A 22654-nucleotide genomic window follows, 5' to 3' on the forward strand; every position below is an offset into this window, starting at 1 on the left:
TGGAATGCCCTTTGGGCATCAGAGCACATTCCACGAGAGGCATGGCCTCTTCATGGGCTTGGTATAGCGGAATCTCGTTACAAGATATCTGTATGGCGGCAGGCTGGGCCTCCCCGTCTACATTTATTAGGTTCTATAACCTAGAGGTTCCTGCGTTGCAGGCTAAACTGCTTTCGGTCTAGAAGACTATGTATTAGTGTCCTGCCCCGCGCTGCGGCCCAGGTCACTTCAATGTTAATATGTATAAGTGTTCCTGCCCCGCTATGCGGCCCAGGTCACTTCAACGTTTAATGTGTATAAGTGTTCCTGCCCCGCGCTGCGGCCCAGGTCACTTCAATGTTTAAGCATCACTCACTGACAATGTGTCCCATGAGCATGCTATTACCCCTCATATATATCTATATTTACATATATATGCTGTTATGCCTTAAGAGGCGCTATTATAAAGGGATGATGCTAATTTAGCCGCTCTCCCTATACTTCTTGGGGTAGGCACTTGTATACCAGGGCGAGCGCGCCCTTAGGTGTCTGTGTCGGTCCAAGAGCACGCACGGCGTTTTACATGGGGTTCCCGTAGCGTTCTTCGACGCAGTACGAGAGAACTCTACGTAAGAGAACGTACTCGGTTACTAACGTAACCTCGGTTCTCTCTAGAAGTGGGAACGAGTACTGCGTCTCATGGCCGTGCGTGTCCGCGCTGCGTCGCTTCATTGACGAAAATCGGCGTGTTAGACAGCTATGCTCGTATTTATAGGCCTAGGCCACGCCTGTTTGGGCAGCGTCCTGGCCTCGCATAGGCTGTGCTTTTCTGGCAGAGCAGCCAATGGGTGAGCTGTATTGCTCCGCCTAGGTTGTATGCTTCAGAAAAGCGTTTTACATTATTACAAAATTAAGGATTAATTTTAGGCTTCAATCTCGACAAAGAAATATCTTTCCCGTAGCGTTCTTCGACGCAGTACGAGAGAACTCTACGTAAGAGAACTACTTTGTTTTTCAACGCGGAAGTGAGTTTTTTTCCTGTAAATGTGGTCCGGTAAATAACATAGTTACTTAATAGCAGATTAAATAAATGTTCAAAATACCATCTTTCTAGTAAGCATGTCATCTCATCTGTAGATCAATGTTTGAAAATGAACGCAGGAGGTGGAGAACGCAGATCACGCACGCCGCCGGCTGGTTTCGACTGTGTCCGAAAGAGGGCGCTGTAACCACCATCTTCAACTAACGTTACTAACCGAAAAAGTGAACAAGACGTCATGAAGATCACGTTGCCCAAAGAAGAGGCAGGATTGACGAACACATGAAAACATTAGCGATTGTATGGAACAGTGTCTTTCCTGCTGGTCATTTGTCTATTTAAGGTGAGTGTTGTTAAAGTAGTATTAAATAGGTTTGTCCGCCTACATACATATGCTTGGGCGGCCGCTGTTCAGCCGAGTGAGTGGGCAGAGGTGCGCGGTAAAATGCTATCATGCTAGTTTACCTAGCGACTCTTCACACAAGAGTTTGAACGACCAACCGTTTGGCTAGCACACAAGATATACGTGTTCTTAACTTTACGGGAAAAACAGGTCAGAGCTTCGGTGGTCGTTTTACAGCAAAAATACCATTTGGAATTTCCAGTTTGTGAAAAAATTTGGTCATACAATGGTTGTGTTTCAATACCGAGTGGGCTACCTATCTAGACTGTACATTTGGACGTCGATGGCGCGTTTGGAGAAACCTTATGGACCGCGGTGAAGTTAGGCGGCTCACTTGCCTTTGAGACACAGCCAAAGTTTCTTTATTGCGAGAGCTTTGTAATGAGACTTTTTATGACCTATGCGAGAAGTTTCAATGAGGTGGAATCAACCAATATCAGACGCCACTTTTCTGTGAATCCCCATTGTCTTCCGCCAAGTGGGTTAAGATTTGAGAAGTATGTTATGTTTTATACTGAATTCCTTACTGATTTTTCTTTTGAGTAAGGTGTTTGAATGAATCCTTTTGCAAAACCGGACTGAACCGAGTCAACAATCGACACATCTTTGAACTGTTAATTATATCCGTGGGTCATAGGCCGAGGACATTTCAGTTATCGCCCTAATATTTAATTTAATTTCAGCATCGTTTGTATTATTAATACACTATAGTTAGTTCTAAACGAGTTTTTATTCATGCAACTAACAATCGAAGAAAAATGCATTAAAGTTCACCCAAAAATGAATATTTTCACCTAACTTAGTTTACTCCCCCTCAAGCCATCCTAGGTGTTCATGACTTTATTTTTTCAACTGAACACAGTTATATTAAATAATATTCTGGCTCTTCCCAGCTTTGTAATGGCTTTTGAGTAGTTTTTGAATACTTCAAAAAGTGCATCATCCATCATAAAAGTAATTAATAATATGGCTCCGGTTTAATAAATGCCTTCCAAAGCAAAACGATGGGTTTTTGTCTGAAAAATATCCATATTTAAAACTTTATATATACTATAATCACTGGTTTCCGGCAACGGCTGTATGCAAGTTCATGAGAGAAGTCGAGTTCCGGTGGAAGACCTGACCATTGACCTCTGACCCGACGTAGGATGTGGACGTAGCATAAGCTTGGATGAGAATTGACAAGCGCAGAGGATAGCACATAACAAAATGCTGGTCATGAATTAGAAGTCAAAAACAAGATGTTTTAAAGAAAAATGTAGGATTACGAGGGGCTACGTCATATGTCGGGTCAGAGGTTACCCTTCCGCCAGGACTCGACTCTCGTGAATGCGTGTACAGCCATTGCCGGGAAGCCAGTGATAAATTATGGGAGAATTTTCATATTTTGGTGAACTATTCCTTTAAACAACAATGTGTGTTGTGTATATCTTTTGGAGCTTGCACATGTATAATACCTCTAAAATGCCTTTCAAGAGCTTGTTGTATGTCATGTAACTAAGCCATCGTTCAATTGCTTAATCGGTTCATTGAAACAAACTGTTCTAAAGAATCAATTTGCGCTAATAAGGCAACAATAATGTGCTGGGTGTGACTAGTGGCTCTTAACAGAGAGCAGAACGGAAATGCGTTTCCATTACTGTACTGTTGCTCTATAACAGGGATAGGCAACTTCGGTCCTGGTGGTCCACTGTCCTGCAGAGTTTAGCTTCAGCCCTGATAACTCACCTGCCTGTATCTATCGAGTAAACCTGAAAACATTGGTTGCCTTGTTCAGGTGTGTTTAATTAGGGTTGGAGCTAAACTCTGCTGGACAGTGGCCCTCCAGGACCGGTGTTGCCTATCCCTGCACTATAAGATATATTTCAATGCATGATACTACTAAAAATCAGCCTTAAATCAATGTATCTCTGTATAAAACCTTAGGTGTTGTTGACCATAGTTGAGTCCTGCATGCGTATGGGAAGATGTCAGCCACATGCCAGGACCGAAGCAGCCGGTGGCAGGACATTCAGAAAGGCCTACAATTCATTCAGTAAGTGTTTTTTGCTTAACTATTAGTATAAACCTGTGAACGTTAGAGAGCTTTGATCATGAAGAAAAAGTCTTCCGTTTTTGTTATGGAGGAAAAGCGAGAGAACTAGTTTGAGAGAGACTTCATCCACTGATGGTTATTTCTGTCCTATGAAAAGAATTTGGTTGCAAGTTCAAACAATTTATGGAATGCAAATTACACACAGCTTTATGACACCTAACCCTCACTGATTCATAATGACATGTTTTTTTTTCTCTCAGCAAATCTATCATTGCTCATGCACCTTGCACCTTTGTTTAAATGTTTTCTTTATCTTCTGCTTAATTGTAGATCTACCCTGCCTTTTCCTGGTTCTCAGGAGCAGTATGAGGTATGCGTGTCTCATTCACAGTCAATCCAGCACTGATTGCAGTTGTTTATATTAAGCATTGATTCATTCCTTTAGGTATTCATTCAGAGTTTGGTGAGGAATCTGTATGGCGAGGCAAATGATGTGTTCCTTGAAGGCGAATGGGCACGATCTGTTGAATTATACACCGAGGCCTTAAACATAGCAGAGTATGCAGAATCAGAGGACATCCTCATCCCTCAAGAGATAAAGGAGAGGCTTCATGCGAACCGTGCTGCGTCCTACTTGAACATTGTAAGAATCTGCATTCGCTTGCATGTATACACATATACAACTTTAATTAGCAAGGATTCATTAAATTGTTTGATAGTGACTGTAGTCATTTATGAAGTTACTAAAGATTTCTGTTTCAAATAAAATCTGTTCAATTGAACTTTTCTAATCATGAAAGGATTGTGAGAAAAAGTATCACTGTTTCCACAAAAATCGGTTTGAATGAGTGATTAAATGACTCGCTCATGTAGGAATCTTTTGAATGAATGATTCAATGGCAAATAAATTTAACTGTCACTTGTCGCATGTAACGACGAAATTGTAACAATGTATTTGATACATTCTTTATTTAAACCCATCAAGTTACTTTCAAAAGGTGATTTAGTCTGTTTTGATCACTACTGTAGACATCAGTGTTTATATCCTGTGTTTTTGTTGTTGTTGAGCTGTTTCATACCTATACATGATAACTGTATTCTTGATCAGTGGCAGGTCAAAGCAGATTTGAATGTTCGCTTGTCAAAGATGATCTATTAGATATAGCTGAATCGTGGGCATTTCAGAATGAGATCGCGATCTTTTAACGATGAATCATGCAGCTCTATTTCATTAGTATATAATAGTAAAATGTTTTGAATGGTAGAATACAAACAGTGTATTATTTCCATTAGTGTTTGACAACTGCTTATGCTGCAAAGATAATTGGTCCAGTTGTTTTTTTATTTTTATTGACTGTAATGTGTTTGTGGTTATTGATGCAGGGACTGCACGATCAAGCCTTAGAGGACTCTGAAAAAGCTCTTCAACTCAATGAAAGCAACTACAAAGCACTTTACCGGAAAGCTCGTTGTCTGAAAGAAATGGGAAGACATCAAGAGGCTTACGAGGCGGTTGCTAAATGCTCCATGGCAGTGCCTCAGGTCAGAGCACTTTACATTGAGGTTTTAATCAAGTCGTTTGTGTATTACTTGGTTCCTCATGTTTCATTTGCTTTACAGGACACTCATGTGATTGAAATGACCCAAGAGCTTGCCAAAATGTTGGGATTGAAAATCCGTAAGGCTTATGTGAGACTAAAGGTAAAATATAGTTTTTTTCCTGAAGGCAGGGGGGAAATGGTAACCAAAATAATCTGAGGCGTGTCTATGTTCTAGCTAATTAGGGGGGCAAATAATTTAATTGTTTAGAATTATGGTGAAAAAAATGAAAGCTCATAATCTGAAAATATTTGGCCCTGATCAGTCTTTTTTTTCTTTCTTTTGTTTTGAAATCAGCCTGCCTTAAATGTTTTGCCTGGTGCAAGTCTATCTGGTGCGGTTAATGATAAGGTAAGATGCTGAATGTGTATGTGTGTTTTTAAAATGATCAATTTCAGCAACCCTACTGAGCTGCTTTGTTTCCTATCAGCATTCTCAAAGTTCTGCCTCTGTGGAGGATATTCAAATGGGTAAGTCAGTGTATGTCATATACTGCCATTAAAAAGTTTGGGGTCAGTAAGATTTGTTTGTTAAAGAAGTTAATACTTTTATTTAGCAAGAATGCATTAAATTGATCAAAAGTGACAGACTTTATAGTGTAACAAAATATTTCGGTTTCAAATAAATGCTGCTCTTTTGAACTTTCTATTCATCAAAGAATCTTTTTCCACAAAAGTGTGGGAAAAAAACAACATACAAAAAAGTGCCATCAAAAGAATAAATTGCATTTGTAATCTTCGAAAAATTTCACTGTTGCATATTTGATCAAATAAATGCAGCCTTGGTGAGCAAAAGATAATTATTTCAAAAACATTAAAACATCTTGCATACACCAAACGGAAGTTTATATCATAAATTAGTGAATCAGTTGTAGTCGGCTCATCACTGTCTCCTTGTCTCCATAGAAGAGGGCCAGTCAATGCAGGGTATGGATGGCCCAGTACCAGTCAGCATGCCAGTGTGTTCTACTGTAAATGAGAAGGAAGAAGTCGAGTCTAAGCCTCTCGTCGGCGTCATCTCTCCACCGCTAGTCCCAGTTGAGACCCATCACCGAGAGCCTATTCATATGCCATTACATATGCCTCTGGTTAATGGAACCAGGCCCAATGACTCTTATGTATTACCAGACTCCCGCTTGGACTATGATACAGATATTATTGGGGATGATCTGGATGAGCTGTTGGACAGAGCAAGTCCTTCTAATTCTTTGGTAAGATGGAGTAACGCATTTTTGCTCAACATAAGTTTTGAGTGCATGTGAGAAGTCATGTTGATGTTTGCCTTTTTGTCCCCACTCAGGATATTCCTACAGTGGACGGACCTATTCCTTTACCGACCAGTATTTCCGTCAGTAGTTCATTACGAAGTCCTTTACTCATGCCTTCTCATCTGAGCCATTCGTTTTTGAGTATGGCTCCACAGTGCACAATAAATTTGCCCGCACCGTACCACAAGCCAATTTCATCGTATTCTCTTGGTCTGGATACGTTTTCCTCAGCGCTGGATTCATTGGATAGTTTGTCGATTTCAGATTCTCAGACAGGTGTGTTGCTCTGCTTTCTCAATTTAAAAAAGGGGTCAAAAATGACAATTTTCCCTCGCCTGCAAATGCTGAGTGAATTCAGATAATTTACCAGCCTAAATTATTTCTTACCTGCAATTGAACTGTAAACAGTCATTATAGAGTGCTGCAGGAATGAGTCAGCATTTTTGCACTTCCAGTTCTATCGTCCCAAAGTCAATGGGTGTTTGGCTAAATGCCTGAAATAAGGTCGGTTGAACGTAAGCTCAAAATATTGTCATGGCTTTTTCTACAACTAAAGTATATTAGTAATACCTCACTCAAGGTTTTAAGCTTCTGTGTCTTGAAAGTGTCTAAATGGGACTACAGGGATTGTCGTCTTGTCGGACGGTAAACATAACATCGAGCAGGTGAACTCACCTACTAACTAGTTCGCTTTTACGGCCTCGTTGGGATTATAAATGCACTCTAACAATTCTAACTCAAACTTTCAAATAACTTACCGTACTTGAGATTGAAAGAGTTGTTGGAAGCGACTGGTGTAGCCTAGTTCGTTTATAGTTTTTTACTTTAATCGATTGTATTTAAATTTCTAAATTCATAAAAGTTTGTTTGTGAAGATTATTGTGATGAACAAGTATGCAAGAATCAAGCTGATGTTGGTCACAGAGTTTATTTTCTGTAATCCTAAAAGCCAGTGGAAAAATCCAATTGACTGTCACTTGATAATCACGTCCGGATTGACCTATAAAAATGTCATCACTGCAGCACTCCATGATAGTGGAATTATTATTGAGCACATTTCCTGGTTTATTTGTAATAAGCACTGTTGATCATTGTCACTCACTGAAACTTTAATAACGCAATATTGCAGTTTCTAGTAAAGTGCTATCTTATTTAATCACTAAAGCCCATAGTTAACTTCTATTTGGTGTCCTGACAAGTGTTCATTTTGGACCCTGCTGTCAGTGTCTGCTGAAACTATTATTTATTTGTTTGTTTTTACTTATAATTTCTGATTTTCTTTTCCTGTTTTTATTTTTTTTAATCCTTATGGACCAGATAAAGTCTTTAGCCAGCATCATTTTATGTCGGTAAGAGTTGAATTTTTTTCAATATTTTCCTGAATATTCAGCTTTTTGGTTCTCTTTAGTTAATCTCCCATTATTTACTCTTTCAGATGGGAAATAGCGACATGACAGTGCCAACCATTCCACCCATTGGGATGGGTTTCAGTACATCCGATGGGACATTCGCACAGGATTATCCACCGCAGTTAGACCTTGCCAAGAACCCACTTGCTGATACACATGATTTTAAACAGGCCTGTTCATCATGCTACATTAAAACCGGTAAGCGTCAGTCATGCAGGAAGTGTTACTAGGCAGCATTTGCAGTGCATGACCTTTTAAAAATGCAAACAATGACGTTTTGCATAAGGTTTTTTTTATGATTGTATTCACAGGACCTGGAGTGCTGGATTACGCTTACCATTCAGAGGATCACAAATGCAAAAAAGATTTGCTTTTGGGTAGAACCAAACATGCAGAACTTCCAACGTGGAAGCTTATTCGCCCGAGACCCACTAAAAACCAGTACATGGGGCCTTATTATATTTGCAAAGGTGCTTGCATTGTTCTCATTTGTGGCATTATCTTGCCGTTTTGCAGATTATAAAATTTTTTTACTAACAATCCTCAAATTGTGCTTTATAGATGTGGCGATAGGACAAGAATGCCGGTATCTTGGCCACTGTACCTTTGCTTATTGCCAAGAAGAAATTGATGTGTGGACGCTAGAACGCAAAGGCTTCATCTGCAGGGATAATCTATGTGATCCTTACGGATATAGACCTAAGATCAATGTGACAGTGCCCAAAATCCTACAGGAGCACCATGGGATATTTATGTTCCTCTGTGAGGTAAAGTGTGCCATTGTAAGGCTTGCTCATTGTAGCTGTAATTATGGACTAATCCACGATACACCTGAAAGTAAGCAGACTAAAATTAATTACGTTTTTTATGTTCGAGTTCGGCCGTTCTTGTTGGAGTTTTTTTTTTTTTTTTTTTAGCAGCTGACTGTCTGTCTTTAACACACCCTCTCATTTCATCATTGAACTGGAATGACCGGTTTTCAAAAGAATGGATTTTCGGTTTCAGTGTTTGTTTTTCCATCATTGCTGAAATTTGCATTGGTTTAAACTTTGAAGGAGCTGTAAAAATAACATGTGTGACTTGGTCTGTAGGTGTGCTTTGATCACAAACCCAGAATAATCAGCAAAACCAATAAGGACAACCCCGGTCTATGCTCTCACCCAGTGACAAAGCATGCGTTTGAGGAAAAGAAGTAAGCATCTCTTCTTGTGAAGACATGTACAGACACTAAATGTGCAGATTCATGCTTTGCAGTGAATGCAGTTGGTCTGGAAATAATGAATGCATCTGATCAGGGCTGGGCGATATATTCAGTGTATATGTATTTAATATTATTTTTTTGGTGAAAATGAAACAACATTTTGTAACTTTGTCCGTAGGTCAGCTTCACACCCACACTTCTTCATGAGTGTCATGACAAAGATTTAATTGTCTGATTTAAACATCAATAGAGTTCAAAAGTTTAATTCATTTTGGCAAACGTTCTCAGTGAATCAGCATGAATCACGGATTCATCATGACTCCGGAAACCTAGTGTTTCGCATGCTTTAAGATGTTTTATTTATGTCTATTATGGTTTTAATTTATATATATATATATATATATATAATGATGAAAATGGCAACTGTTAAAACTATAATTTGTAGTATAATATATTAGTATATCCAGAGAGCCAGGAAGTGATGACATTTTTGTTGTTGTCTATATTGCCTGGCCCTAGGTGAGATCTTTTATTTGTATAGAATTTTGAAACTAACTTTTATTTAATTTTTTTTATTTAAGGTGCCTTGTACACTATTTAAGGGACAAAACCATCAGATACTCCAAAGTTCGTCCATACATCCCTCTTTGCCAGATGGATCTGTGTAGGCATGAGGTACGATACGGCTGCCAGCGTGAGGATTCCTGCTTTTACGCCCACAGCCTTATCGAGCTCAAAGTATGGATGATGCAGAGTGAACGAGGTGAGCAGCTACTTAAGTCTCATACATTCTCAGACATCGAGGTTGATGAGGAAACGCTAACTGTTGTTTTGTTTTGATCTGTTTCAGGTATCTCACCCGAAGGTATTGTTCAGGAGTCACAGAAATATTGGAATATGGATGCTGCTGTTCAAGCCCAGGTAGAATTTATACATGCGTAGTTGAATAGAATGTAAATTACCCATGTTTCTGTGAGAGATTTCTTATATTGTTCTTGTGAAAAAATTCTGTAGGAGCTCCCACCAGCCCTGCGCAGATTTGGGCCAGTTAACCTGAAGATGCAGTTTGTATGTGCTCAGTGTTGGAGGAACGGCCAAGTCAGCGAGCCGGACAAAAACAAGAAGTACTGCAGTGCCAAGGCCAGGCATCCGTGAGTCCTGCTCCTACATTCATTAAAAAATGGAAAATCTGTCATCATTCACTGGAATTTTGTATCGAACCCTGACAACTTTCTTTTGTGGAACTGGAAAAATAAATGTTTAATGAACTGCTCTTTTCCATGTAATGAAAGTGAATGTAAATCACCATGCACTTTCATTTCATGTGAAAAAATAGCTTGTACATTTAACACATTTCCTGTTTCAATGAAAAAATAGTCATGCAAGTAAAGTATAATTTTTTTTGGTGGCCTTAACTTTAATTCACAAAACTGCCGTCTTAAATTTAAAGGGGTCATAATACGTTTTTTTCTTTACATTTCTTGTCCAATGTTGCTGTTAAAGCATGGAAAATGTCTGCAAAAGGTAGCCATTCTCTATATCACTTGCTATGTTTCCATCACCCTGTTTTTATGCACCGTTTGAAGTATCGCATCAGAAATGAGTGATGGAAGAAACAGCTAATTTTCAAAAACAAGTTTATGCTCGCTTGAGGTGGTTTTTGACTTGTGCGAATAATGGGAGATGGATACGCATTTGCGAATACATTTTGACGTAGTGAACATTAAACCCACATGACTAATCGGCTGTTTAGTGAGCCAAGTTGATCGTAGAGACTATTGGTGACAAAACCAGTGCTGCAGCAATTTAAAATGAGAAAAATTATGGGATTTTTTAAAAATATTTAATATTCTTTAATATTTTGCCAGTGTCTGATTACTCATGACTTCTCACTTTCTGTTAACTAGTTGGTCTAAAGAGAGACGGGTGGTTCTGGTTAGTTCTATTGAACGGAAAAAGTGGACTACAGTTCGATCTCTCCCAACAAAAAAACCTGTTCCTGCTCAGTTTGAAGTAAGTGTTGTATCGTTTTTTCATCAAGTTATTTTTCTTCAATATGAACAGAAATGGATTGTTCATACATTTTCACTGTCTCTTGAATAATTATTCATGCATGTTTTTAGATTTGCTTGCATGTGGCAGCAGGCAAAAAGTGTCAGTACATTGGAAACTGCACATTTGCTCACAGCACAGAAGAAAGAGATCTATGGACCTTCATGAAAGAAAACAATAGTAAGTTCATTATGCGTTTGAGTGCTAAAGTTGCATGACTTGCATTTAGGGACACACTTGTATAGAATTTATTTTTGTTTTAGTTTAGCTTCATTGGTCATTATTTCCAGATGATGACAACTAATACAGTGGTTGGTAGTGTTGAACAATATACCAGTACAGGGAACTACACTAGAGTTCTCAACGGGCCTGAAAATTACAACCCGACCCGACCCGGCCCGTGGCTTTTAAAGCCCGGACCCGAACAAACCCGACACATCAACATGAATTATCTGCCCGAACCCGGCCCGCGTCCCGACGGCCGTGTATTTTTTATTTTTTTTTCTCATACACGTTATGACCAGCAGACGGGAATTCAAATCAACCTTTAATGTTCACGCCTTTTAACAATACAAACAACTGAAACAATAAACTTTAAATATATAAATAGGCTATATAAATATGCCTTAGTCTAAATAAAAATCTTCAAACAATAATAAATAAAAATAACTCAAACATGTACCCAGCCAGCGGGCGGGCTGTACAACATAAAATTTCCATCAGAATCCAGCACCAGTCCAAACACTTTCCAGACCTCTGATTTCACACTCCTGTAGTAGCGACGGTGAATTCACCTGCGGCAAGTTCACTTTTCACCAACTCCATCTTCTCAGGCTAAAGGCGTGCACGCAGCGCGTCAGGTCTACCCCCACCCCTCTCCATGATGCACGCCACGTTACACGCAGCAGCCAGACTTTCTTTACGGTGTACAGCAGCGATGATTAATAAATGATTATATATTTTTTTTCACTGAGCGGAATAGATTAAGCCCGAGGTCCGACCCGACCCGAGTCATTTGCTTATATTTTCGACCCGAACCCGGCCCGACCCCGCGGGTCCCGTCGGGTTTGTCGGGCCGACCCGACCCGTTGAGAACTCTAAACTACACTTTTTCCACTGGTGGCACTTGCGCTACTAACTTTTTCAGTTACTGGCGCAAAACATGATTTGGTCGCACAAATGATTTATAGTAAGCCGCTCTGGATAATAATTAACAATAATGAAACTGTTGCATACAGATGTGCTTTTTATTTTACTTGCCATCTTTTAAACCACATGCCTTCTTGTTTTCTTTAACATTGGTTGGGATAGATATACTGCAATAGAAAATACAGTACACAATAAAGTGCAAAATGAATTTCTTTTGGATTTCAACATGCTATGATTGGCACAGATGGGCAGACTCCTGAACTCTTAAGGTAAAATAAATATAATCCATAAAATAATATAATAGATTTTCAGCAGCTATTGACTTTTACAGTTCGCATGCTTCATACTGTCATAGCTAAGTTTACATGGACACCTTTTGGTTCAATCGGAATTAAATCAATAAGATTGATGAATCCGAACACGGTGTTTACATGAACGATAAAATAAAGTAATCGGGTGGATGTGCGCGTTTATATGTCACAAGTTTCAAATCGGAATTAATTTTTTGACATGTGAACACTGCACAAATATACAGTTTCCCGCTGTTCGCGCATAACTATTCTCCTCTATTGGCTCTTTATTTGTTTTAAACAGCAGACGTAATATTAATCCGTCTCTGGTCATGATTTGGAGACAATAAGCGTTGAACCGTTTTGCCGTGCTGCTTATATTTATCACGCAGTAAAAATGCCCGTCCCCGCGGCCAAAACCAGTCGTCTGTGGATGAGAATCCAAAGCAAGGACTGGTGGGAGTCCAACCGTGGGACGTTGTCCTGCTTCATTTCACAGACGCTGAGTGAAAGGAGAATTTTAGAATGAAGGGTAACGGTACACTTATATATGACACTTTATTTATTCAACAGGAAGAACAGCTCGTTCCGTGCGTCATACATCATTGCGCTATTTAACGTCATTGGACATGCGCAGTCCTTTCAGTTTCGGTTTTCAGTCCGATCAAGTGTTTACATGTTCTCTCGATCGCATTACAAAAGGAATAAACCACCCCTTTCAATCTGATCGAAATTTCATTCGGATCGAGTAAGGTGTTTATGAAGGTTTTTTAGTCCGATTGAGCCTCAATGATTCGTGTTTGAATTGTTTTGACGCAGTTACAAATTTGGACAGTCCTGCAATTGAAGGCCCACAGAATTTAAAGTAACGTTACACACAGTGCATTGCTCTGCCTTGGTACCTTAACCACTGGTATTCTTCGAGCCACTGGTGTCAATTCATATGTCCGTATCGTTTTTCCCGCGTGTGCTTTTCCTGACGAATCCTTCTACGCCTCATCATTCTCACTCACAGGCTCCGTTTGACATATAGAATCGACATCAAGTGATGGTTCTGTTACACTTGAACTTCCCTTCTTAAAGGAGTCAATTGTCCGCTTCATTTCAACACGTGCAGATTGTAGGCTATGTTGAGATATATACGATTGCTGCGTGTCTTTTTTTTTTTTTTTTTTTTTTTGCTGGACACACCCCATCTGGTTGCCAACCGTCATTGTTGCTTGTGTCTCCGGAAATCGCACACTCTCAATTGAAATGAATCGGATCCTGTCTCTGGTAGTGTGAATGCACCTTTTCACTGATTATTAGAAATAATTGCATTATTGATGCACATATAAATGTAGTCACAGAACGATAAAGGCAAAATACATATTTTTTTCTGTCTGCATCATTGTCTTCTGTGTATCAGAATAATTAATTGTCATCGCGTTCATGATCAGACGTACGGCTGTATCAGTGTCCTTATTTGCACATATATTTCATTTTAAGACGACGTGGTGAAATGTGTGCATACACTGTGCTGGTTCATGTTTAGAGCAGTGGATGATCCGTGTTGTTAAACTCATCGCGGCTTTCCTTGCAGAAACCGCTCTCATGCACGCTCCATATGTTACATACTAAATATTGTTAGTCTTATTTTCCATGTGTTGGTAGTCAAACTCCAGCTCTGACCGCATCGTGGGGGAAATTAAACAACACTTTTGTGCTACTGTGCTGATGAAACATACACTTTTGGCACATGTCCGGACTGTAATGCGTTTTCATGCATACTACGACACCGTGATAGGATTGAATGAGGTCTTTCTCATGAAAAATTGCAGAGAAGCATTCAGAACTGCTCTCAAAAATAACCAATTTTCACTTGTTGATAAAACGCTTTGTGTTTTCAGTGATGTGCAGCCTTTACTAGGGATGTTAACCGATGACCGTTTGACCGATGGTTGACCGTGTCAACGTTAACCGATCAAAGTTGTTGGTAGTCGGTAAAAAAAAGAAAAAAAAAAGAAAAGTGATCTCTAAATTAGTCTATTATAGACAGTGGATTAAACGCTACTACAGTTAGCCGTCACATTCCAAGATATTTTTGTGTGAAGTGAACAAATCCCTCTCACTCAATTTTTCATAACTCGCCCGTTTGTACTTAATAAACCAATAAAAACATTCGGCGCGAGGTCACAGCGTTTGGGTTCGCGCGCTCACAAGGTTTGCTAAAATTAAAGGCTACAGGCTAACACACTCGAGGATAGAGCCAGAGCAGACGACAGGAGGAAGCGTGCAGAGAAGAGTAGTGTGTGTGGGACCATTTCACCAAACAGAATGACACAGATGTGAGTTGCAACTTGTAATGTATTTTCATATTTAAGCACTGTATCACACATCTACATTTCAGTGGTAACAGATAAGGTGATGATGATCACCTCATCATCATGAATTATTATTGTTAGCACTACCTCAAACTAAAGCGCGCGTCTCTTCGGTTCGGAGCTGTCATTTTCTTAGATGAGCCGCGGCAATGTTTCAAATGAGCTTCTAATGCTAGACAAACGCCTTTATTTTCAACGCGATCACCTTGTACCCAAACCATTTCGAAACTAAGGAGCCATTTGTCCGCCGATTACATACAAGCTCCTCGGCGCCGTGTTTGCGGGACTCATGTTTCGCGCTGTTGGGGATTTTAAAAAAGTGACGTGAGTGGAAAGGCGACGCTGGAGTTTTCGCTGCAAAGAACGTCACCTGGATCTTTGGTCGGATTGGTTGGACTATCCAATTGCGTACAGACTCAGTCATTTGAACTATGCCCATTGATCACGCATGCCTCTTGTGCAGGAGAAAATACAGAGCAGACTCCCCAGACTAATGTTCAATCTGAAAAGATTGAGCTTCGTCTGGTCATGATAGCCAGACTTAGTAGCCTGTCTGAAAAATTTAAAGCACTTTATTTTATTTGTATCTTTCTTATATTGTATTTGTTCTTATTGTTAGTCATTTGCATCTTTGCTTAGTTTTAATAAGGATAAAATAAAATTATACTATATTGTGATTAGTAAAATTATATTTAAAAAATATATAATAAATTACTTGTGATGATAAATAAATTACTTATCATGAAAAAATATTTTTGTCATCACCCACCCCTATCCCAACCTGTTCAGAACTGTGAAAGATTAGCGAATATGATTGATTGACTTGATTGATAATGTGATCATTGCAAACATCTCTGTAAGGAGATGTTCACACTGTGGCATGTAATTGTTTTTAAATAAAGGAGAGGGAATGGTCAAAAAGCAGGGCAGGAACATGCTGGTCAAGTGAGTTTTTAATTTTAAGTTCTGTTATATTCAGTTACTTTTGCTGTGTTTTAGTTTTTTGCCGTGGTATTGATTCAGTATTTGTATTGAGATATTTAAGATGGGTATCGTATCGAAGTCATAATGTAGCAACAAAAGTGAGTGGTTTTATGTACCAATTGTTTATTTAAAGTTGGGTTCTCAGCTCTGGCCCTTGAGATACACTTTCCTGCAACGTTTTATTTTTCAAACCCACCTGAACAAGCTGATCAAACTCTTCAGGATTACTAGAAAGTTACAGGCAGGTTTGATCAGGGAGCAAAACGCTGCAGGAGAGTGGACCTTGAGGGCCAGAGTTCAGAGCCCCTTGGTTTAAAGGTACACTATGTAACTTTTGGCCCTTTATCGGTTAAGAAATAAAACCATGCATTTTGCGGAAGAACATTGTTTTGGTTGAGCTTTGGCTCTGCGTGACTGTGAAGATGGTTTTCCTACTGCTTATAAAACATTCACTTACTAGGCTTAAGAAATATAATAATACGTTTACATGGAAAGGATCTCAAGCTGACTAGCTGAAGACTTTACCATAATTATCAATGGATAAAGCTACAGTACTTCCTGGAAAATAAATTCTAGCACAGCGCTACAACAAACCATAATGAAATGACTCCTTCACAATAGATGCTTTATGATGAACTACATATGGAAATGTATCTGTTCAATAAAATGCCTTACTCGCCTGTTGAGTAATAAAAACGCCATCTCCCAACGCCAATAAAAACGCCACTTTTACATTTCAAATCCCTCAGTTCATGCCATCTCAGAAAAGCCAAGGTGATGTTGATTCTTGTTTTATTACGAGCTCCGTCATATTCTCACCCTCCACTGTTTGGTGTTTTTTTTAAAACGGGTGATTCTAACCTCTGCCACTCCCACATCATACACGCCTCAAAGTAGCTACTTTTCTCTATTTACGGTCATGACACACACAGACACACACACGGGCGAGTGACGCATGTACGCAATTTCCCGTGAAAACCATTCTAAAAGGTCTAAAATTTAAACGCCTATAATAGGCTTACCACAGTTAATAAGGGAAATACAAAAAAACCTTTTGGAAAAGAAGTTAAAAAGTTACGTAGTGTACCACACCTTTTAAAAACTTTCTCTCAAACAACTTCCCTGTTCTGCAGACGTCAGTCAGGCCAGTGTTAATCATTAGCCAAATAGCTGTAAGCTTATACATGCGCTTTCATACAGGCTGCATATGTAAAACGGTAAGATTGTGAAATATTATTACATTTTAAAATAACCATTTTCTATTGTAATATATTTAAAAATGTAATTTAATTTTTTAGCATAATTTCTCCAGTCTTTAGTATCACATGATCTTTCAGAAATCATTCTAATAGGAATGAACTGACGCCCAAAAAAACATTTATTATCATCAATGCTGAAAACAATTGTGCAGCTTAATATTGTATTTGTAACATAAATGTCTTTAGTGTCACTTTTTGTCCTTTTTAAAGCATCCTTTCAGAATATAAGTATTTCAGAAAATCCCAAGACATTCTACTGGACCCAAACTTTTGAATTGTGGTCTTGCTATGATAGATTGACTCATACTATCAGCCAGTGTTGACAGACTTGCATCTCTTATAATGATCGTGTGTATGCAGTTGCAGACATGGAGCAGCTGTATGAAATGTGGCTGCAGTCTCAGAAGCCGGGCTGGAGCGAGGAGAGCGCCAACATTGCAACCCGAGAGAACGGCAAACAGATTCACATGCCCACGGACTACGCTGAGGACGTGGTATGGAAACTTCAGAAGCATACATATTTGCAAACATTATTATCACACCTCTGCCTGACACAACCTTGGTCTATCTTAGAGTGTCCTGTACACAAAAGCAAGGAAATTAACGCTGAAAAAAATGCTGACTGTCAAGGATGGCACTCTCTATTACGGCACATACACTCAGGGCTCTATTATGCTTTGCCTGCTCTGCTGTCTCTCTGTTTTCACCTTCTTGGACCACAGTTTGCCGTGTCAGGTCAAAATTTGTTTTTTCAAACTTTTAAAAATGCATCTCGACCCCTGCAATCTGTTCCAGTCCATTGTGCTCCTCCTGTTTTTGAACACTAAACTAGTGTTGTCAAAAATATCGATATTTCGATAAATATCGATACTGAAATATCTGAACGGTACCAATACTAATTTCCCGAAGTATCGATAATAGCCGAGCGGTCACTTTCACTTCTCTCCAAAGGCGCGTTGACAAACACCACACGTGACGCACTCGTCTCATTCGCTCTGGTTAAGTAGCAAAAGTGAAGTGAATGGAAAGATGGCGAGGGCGGCGCCCCCGCGACCGGCTTTGGTTGATTGATAAAGAACACCGCGAGCGGGCATGTCGGAGAATAGCGCGGACACGCGTAAAAACACACCGCGAGCGGGCATATCGGAGTCGGAGAATAGCGTGGACACGCGCTACACACCGCGAGCAGGCATGTCAGAGAATAGCGCGGACACACGCTACACACTGCGAGCGGGCTGCGGGCACCCAAAAGATTGTTTGACAATCAATAATCCCTCACATCACTCATTTTTTTAAATTATTTTATAGGTGAAAACAGACTTAAGGAACAGGCTCCAGGGGTACCATTTAGCAAGCATAGCTTGCTAAATCAGGGGTGTTTGTTGTTTGGACAGACCTTTCCCCACTGCTAAAAAAATTCTAAAGGAAACACTGTAACTCTTCTCATTTTAACTTTTCTGAAACATTAACCTAGATGGCCTAGTATTGTTGTTGATATGAGTGTTGTCTCGTTTTTTCACCGTAATTCTTAAAGTTAACATAATCTGACTGAGGAATCTTAGACAAGTAAATATTTTAACTGTGGTCAAATGTAAATTAACTTGTGCCTATTTAACTTTATTCAGAAAATTATTATTTAATTCTGCAATTTGCCTTCATTAGCGATTATCATCAATTTGATTACACAGATATTAATTAAACTAGACAGCTAGACAATGGCATCTCTGAATTCAATAATGAAATGCCTTTAACTGAAAATGTAATGTTTAATCTTATTATTATAAATTACTGACACTCTATCCTCCAATTTGATACTGTTAAGTGCTTTTTTGTTACAGTAGGCTATATTTTAATCTTTGATAACAGTAGGTTATACAAATACAACGGGTCATGTTAGCCCTGGCCCAATTAAAAAATATTAACAGATAGAACTCAGGACATTTTTGTTCATGTAAAATATACCTCATTGTCATGTTCTAGACTTATATTTAGCTTTAAATAAATAAAAAAATACCCCCTTAATATTGTGGCAGTTTTTTTCTCTGTGGTATCGAAAATGGTATCGAATATCGATATTTTTCAAGGTATCGTATCGAAGTTAGAAATTCTAGTATCGTGACAACACTACACTAAACACGTCCTGTATGTACACCTCATGTGAAATTTATTTGGTAAGGTATTGTGAATGAATATTAGTTGTCATATAGCTTGGTAGTCTTATGGGAGCGCTGTGTCTCTATATATATTCATGAATCGTGTTAAGTCACCAACTGATTAGCACACACTCTCACGACAGCATCTGTTTTGCAGCCTACTGGCCAAATGTCACACTGCAATTAATATTCATGCGCAAATCCTTTACCTATTAAGACTTAAAATACAGCATGCAGACTTAAAGGGTTAGTAGTTCACCCAAAAATGATCGGTCTATTTACTCACAGATTTGGAACGACGTATGAGGGTAAGTCTTTAGTTCATCTTCAAAACAGTCTACGTAACTACCACTTTCAAGTAGAGATGCACCGATTGATCGGCTGGTGACCGGAATTGGTCGATTTTCACGTGATCGCCCACGACCGGCCGGGCAGTCTGACATGCCGATTTTATGCCGGTCAAATGCACTCGGGCGCTGCATGATTAATCTTTAGAGCGGTTCGGTCTCGTTTAAGGGATTTTTATTTCTGTGCCCCTGAGAGTACGGTGCCACATTTAGAGTGTTCAGTGACCGTCCCATAACTGCAGATTCAAACTGTGCTTTTTGCGCGTTGGCTGGCGCTGAACCAGAGTTGGACGCCTTCAGCGCTGTCATATATCACAACTATGCAGTGTTTTCAACTTCATAATGTTTCTTTTAGGTTTCAAGACATTTAAATACACAAGCACGAATAAAACAATACATTTGGAGTTTGTAAAATACACACTGATGTCGAAACAGCAACAACAATCTATTCAAATATAATTTGCCGACGTGTGTTATTCATATCAGACAAACGTCATAGTGGAAGTAACTATAAAGTTGACCATATTCCTCTCCCAGTTCACCGACCACCACTTTCTTGCATGTATTTCGGGAGGAACTGATGAATTCACGTGCTGTAAATCCGACTGACACGACATTGCGGCGCGCCGCGCTAATCTCACGTTATAGATCAAGATTATTTATAAAGGTTTTTAAATGACCAAACACACTTTACACGTATTTGAGAATCGGAATATCAGATAGTTAATGACATTGTAAGCAAGTTTGTGAATATTTTGAATATTTTCGTCGCCATAGAAACATTAAAGGGAATGTTCTAAAATAACGGTCGCCTTGAAAAAACTCACACTGGAGGGTCAGTTAGAATATTTTAAACTTACGCGTGAAAGGGTTAAAGAAAAGATAGAAAATAAATATTTGTTTGTGCTGTAAAGCGGTTTGTGCTGTAAAGCGAAAAAATTTTATCGGAGTCGGCTAAAATCGGTATCGGCAGGTCAAACTCAATGAAAAATCGAAATCGGAATCTGCCTTGAAAATTGTAATCGGTGCATCTCTACTTTCAAGCCCCAAAAACATAGTAAAGACATCATTAAAGTAATCCATAATGTGACGCGCGTGGTTTAAACAGAATTTTATGATGCAATGCTTAGTTTGTGTGAGAAACTTTATTTACCACTTTATTTACAAAATATGAATCTCCAAAGTGTTCACGAGAGCACCATGGCGTATGTTGTGTTGACGAGAGAGTGGACGTTGTTGCTTGAACGTGCATTGGAGATTACTTAAGCACTCTTAGCTTCATAAAAAAAAAAAAAACTTGGTTTAACCTCAATTTTATGATGTCTTTAATGTGGCTTGAAAGCGATAGTCTTTTGAGATTTATATCTGATTAAAAAGGCTTCTGGACTGGGGAAAAAAAGGTAGGGCAGGATTATTTTTTTTGTCCATCGGGAATTGATCATAGGAAGTTGGGTGTTGGCAGATCCGAATGCTAATTTGCAGACAGTTGTTGAGGATATTTAGGGGCTTTTTACACGACACCGTTTTCTACAAAAAACGGAAAATCCTGAAAATGCAAACTTTTGAAAACGTTATCATTAGCCTCTCCGTGTAAACTACAAAAAGCTATTTTGTGAAACCGGTGACCTCTATAGTAATTTAGTGCACATTTCCTTTCATGAAAAATAACTGAACTCATTTCTTCATACAAACGTTTCTTCATGAATGCATGAATCCTCGTAACCTCTAAATGCTGTCTCGTCAGGCTGGCAACCATTGTTGGTTGTGTGGGAAGAATTGCAACAGTGATAAGCAGTGGCAGCAACACATCACCTCCGAGAAGCACAAAGAGCGAGTGTTCAACTCCGAGGACGATCAGAACTGCTGGCAGTATCGCTTCCCCACGGGCACCTTCAAAGTTTGCGAGCGGTGAGCCTAATGCTAATGTGTAACGCCACTCAGATCACGGTAACAGTTAACCGTTGTCCCTAACGGATTGCTTCCATCCCCCCAGGTTCCTCAAGGGCACCTGCACAGAGGAAGAGCTTTGTAAACTGGCACATGGAGATGAAGAGCTGAAGGAATGGATGGACCGAAGAGAATTCCTTTTGATGAAACTCGCCAAAGCCAGAAAAGATCACTTGATAGCACCAAATGATAATGACTTTGGCAAATATAGTTTTCTGCTTAAAGATATTAAGTAATGTTTTAATGAATCTGAATCTGTTGATGCCGGGTCTTCTGGAACTATGATGTCTTGAGTTCAGTATTGAATCAGGCGAGTCCGTGGAGAGGGAGGACATCCTCCTTCTGGGTTTTCACGGAAAGCACAGAGCTGGCCTTGTGTTCTGAGTAATCACGGCTTTGTTGCTTTTATCACCGGTTAAAAGTAAACGCACCATCGCCTTTTTATTTTTCTCTTATTAAATAGCACACAGCGGATCACCTTTCAGGAACTGGATTTTGTTAATGAAACCCAAAGCAGAAGTGCAGTATAGGCATGGCATATAGTGAGAGGAGCCCTCTGAGAATCCCTTTGAATGTTTCTGAGACAAATTCCCGCCTTTTTTTATTATTTGTTTTGGAATGTTCGGTCCTGTATCTGTTATTCTACATCCGCACCAAATACTGTGTTGTCTGCTTGCTGTGTTAATGCCTGTTGGTATTATATGGACTGACATAAACACAATAAAGTCTTCATCTTTTCGGCGTCCGTAGTTCCTGAAAGCAAAGCGGTGAGGGAAGTCATACCACATCTCAGTGTATTATTAATAATTGAAGAGGGGAAGCACTATACGTGACTTAGGGCAATGTCAAGACATGTTTTAGCCACTAGGGGGAGATCATAGATAGGCGATATCCTGCCTGCTGCACCTGACGGGTTATGGGGTTGGATCTGCTGTGTATTTCTGTAATAATAATTTAATTTTACTTGAATTTAACTGCTTGCTTTTGTGCTAATGAAAGTGCTATATGCTAGTGAACTTTTTAAAATTAATTAATACTTTGATTCAGCAAGGACGCATTAATTTGTTCAAATGTGGCATTACAATGTTGCAAAACATTTATATTTCGAATAAATGCTGTTCTTTTAAAGAATCCTGAAAAATAATTCTTGAGGTTTCCATATTATTAACATTACAACT

At 39.2% G+C, this 22654-nt stretch overlaps 2 protein-coding genes across 7 annotated transcripts in view; one reads left to right on the forward strand and one right to left on the reverse strand.

Annotated features, from left to right (window-relative positions):
* pla2g10 (phospholipase A2 group X) overlaps positions 1 to 1223 on the reverse strand; it is a 16631-nt gene extending 15408 nt beyond the window's left edge. For 2 of the 6 annotated variants that reach the window (XM_079619347.1, XM_079619343.1), the window contains exon 1: positions 1083 to 1195. The gene's annotated coding sequence lies outside the window, so the exon portion shown is untranslated. Of the gene's footprint in view, positions 1 to 846 lie in introns of all 6 variants that reach the window. The other 4 variants (XM_079619345.1, XM_079619349.1, XM_079619348.1 and 1 more) reach the window with 4 other exon arrangements.
* Positions 1117 to 22620, forward strand: zc3h7a (zinc finger CCCH-type containing 7A). The gene is made up of 23 exons (XM_079619334.1): positions 1117 to 1361; positions 3348 to 3456; positions 3787 to 3826; positions 3902 to 4099; positions 4840 to 4998; positions 5077 to 5157; positions 5353 to 5406; positions 5486 to 5525; positions 5961 to 6265; positions 6355 to 6598; positions 7640 to 7671; positions 7758 to 7929; positions 8043 to 8201; positions 8293 to 8498; positions 8823 to 8923; positions 9514 to 9695; positions 9783 to 9853; positions 9947 to 10083; positions 10840 to 10945; positions 11056 to 11164; positions 17390 to 17523; positions 21274 to 21437; positions 21523 to 22620. Exons 2-23 carry the CDS (start codon positions 3389 to 3391, stop codon positions 21710 to 21712), a joined length of 2952 nt encoding a protein of 983 aa, XP_079475460.1. The 5' UTR covers positions 1117 to 1361; positions 3348 to 3388; the 3' UTR covers positions 21713 to 22620.
* Positions 22621 to 22654: the final 34 nt, after the last annotated feature.

Source organism: Phoxinus phoxinus, assembly GCF_949152265.1.
Source record: "Phoxinus phoxinus genome assembly, chromosome: 1".
Taxonomy (NCBI): Eukaryota; Metazoa; Chordata; class Actinopteri; order Cypriniformes; family Leuciscidae; genus Phoxinus; species Phoxinus phoxinus.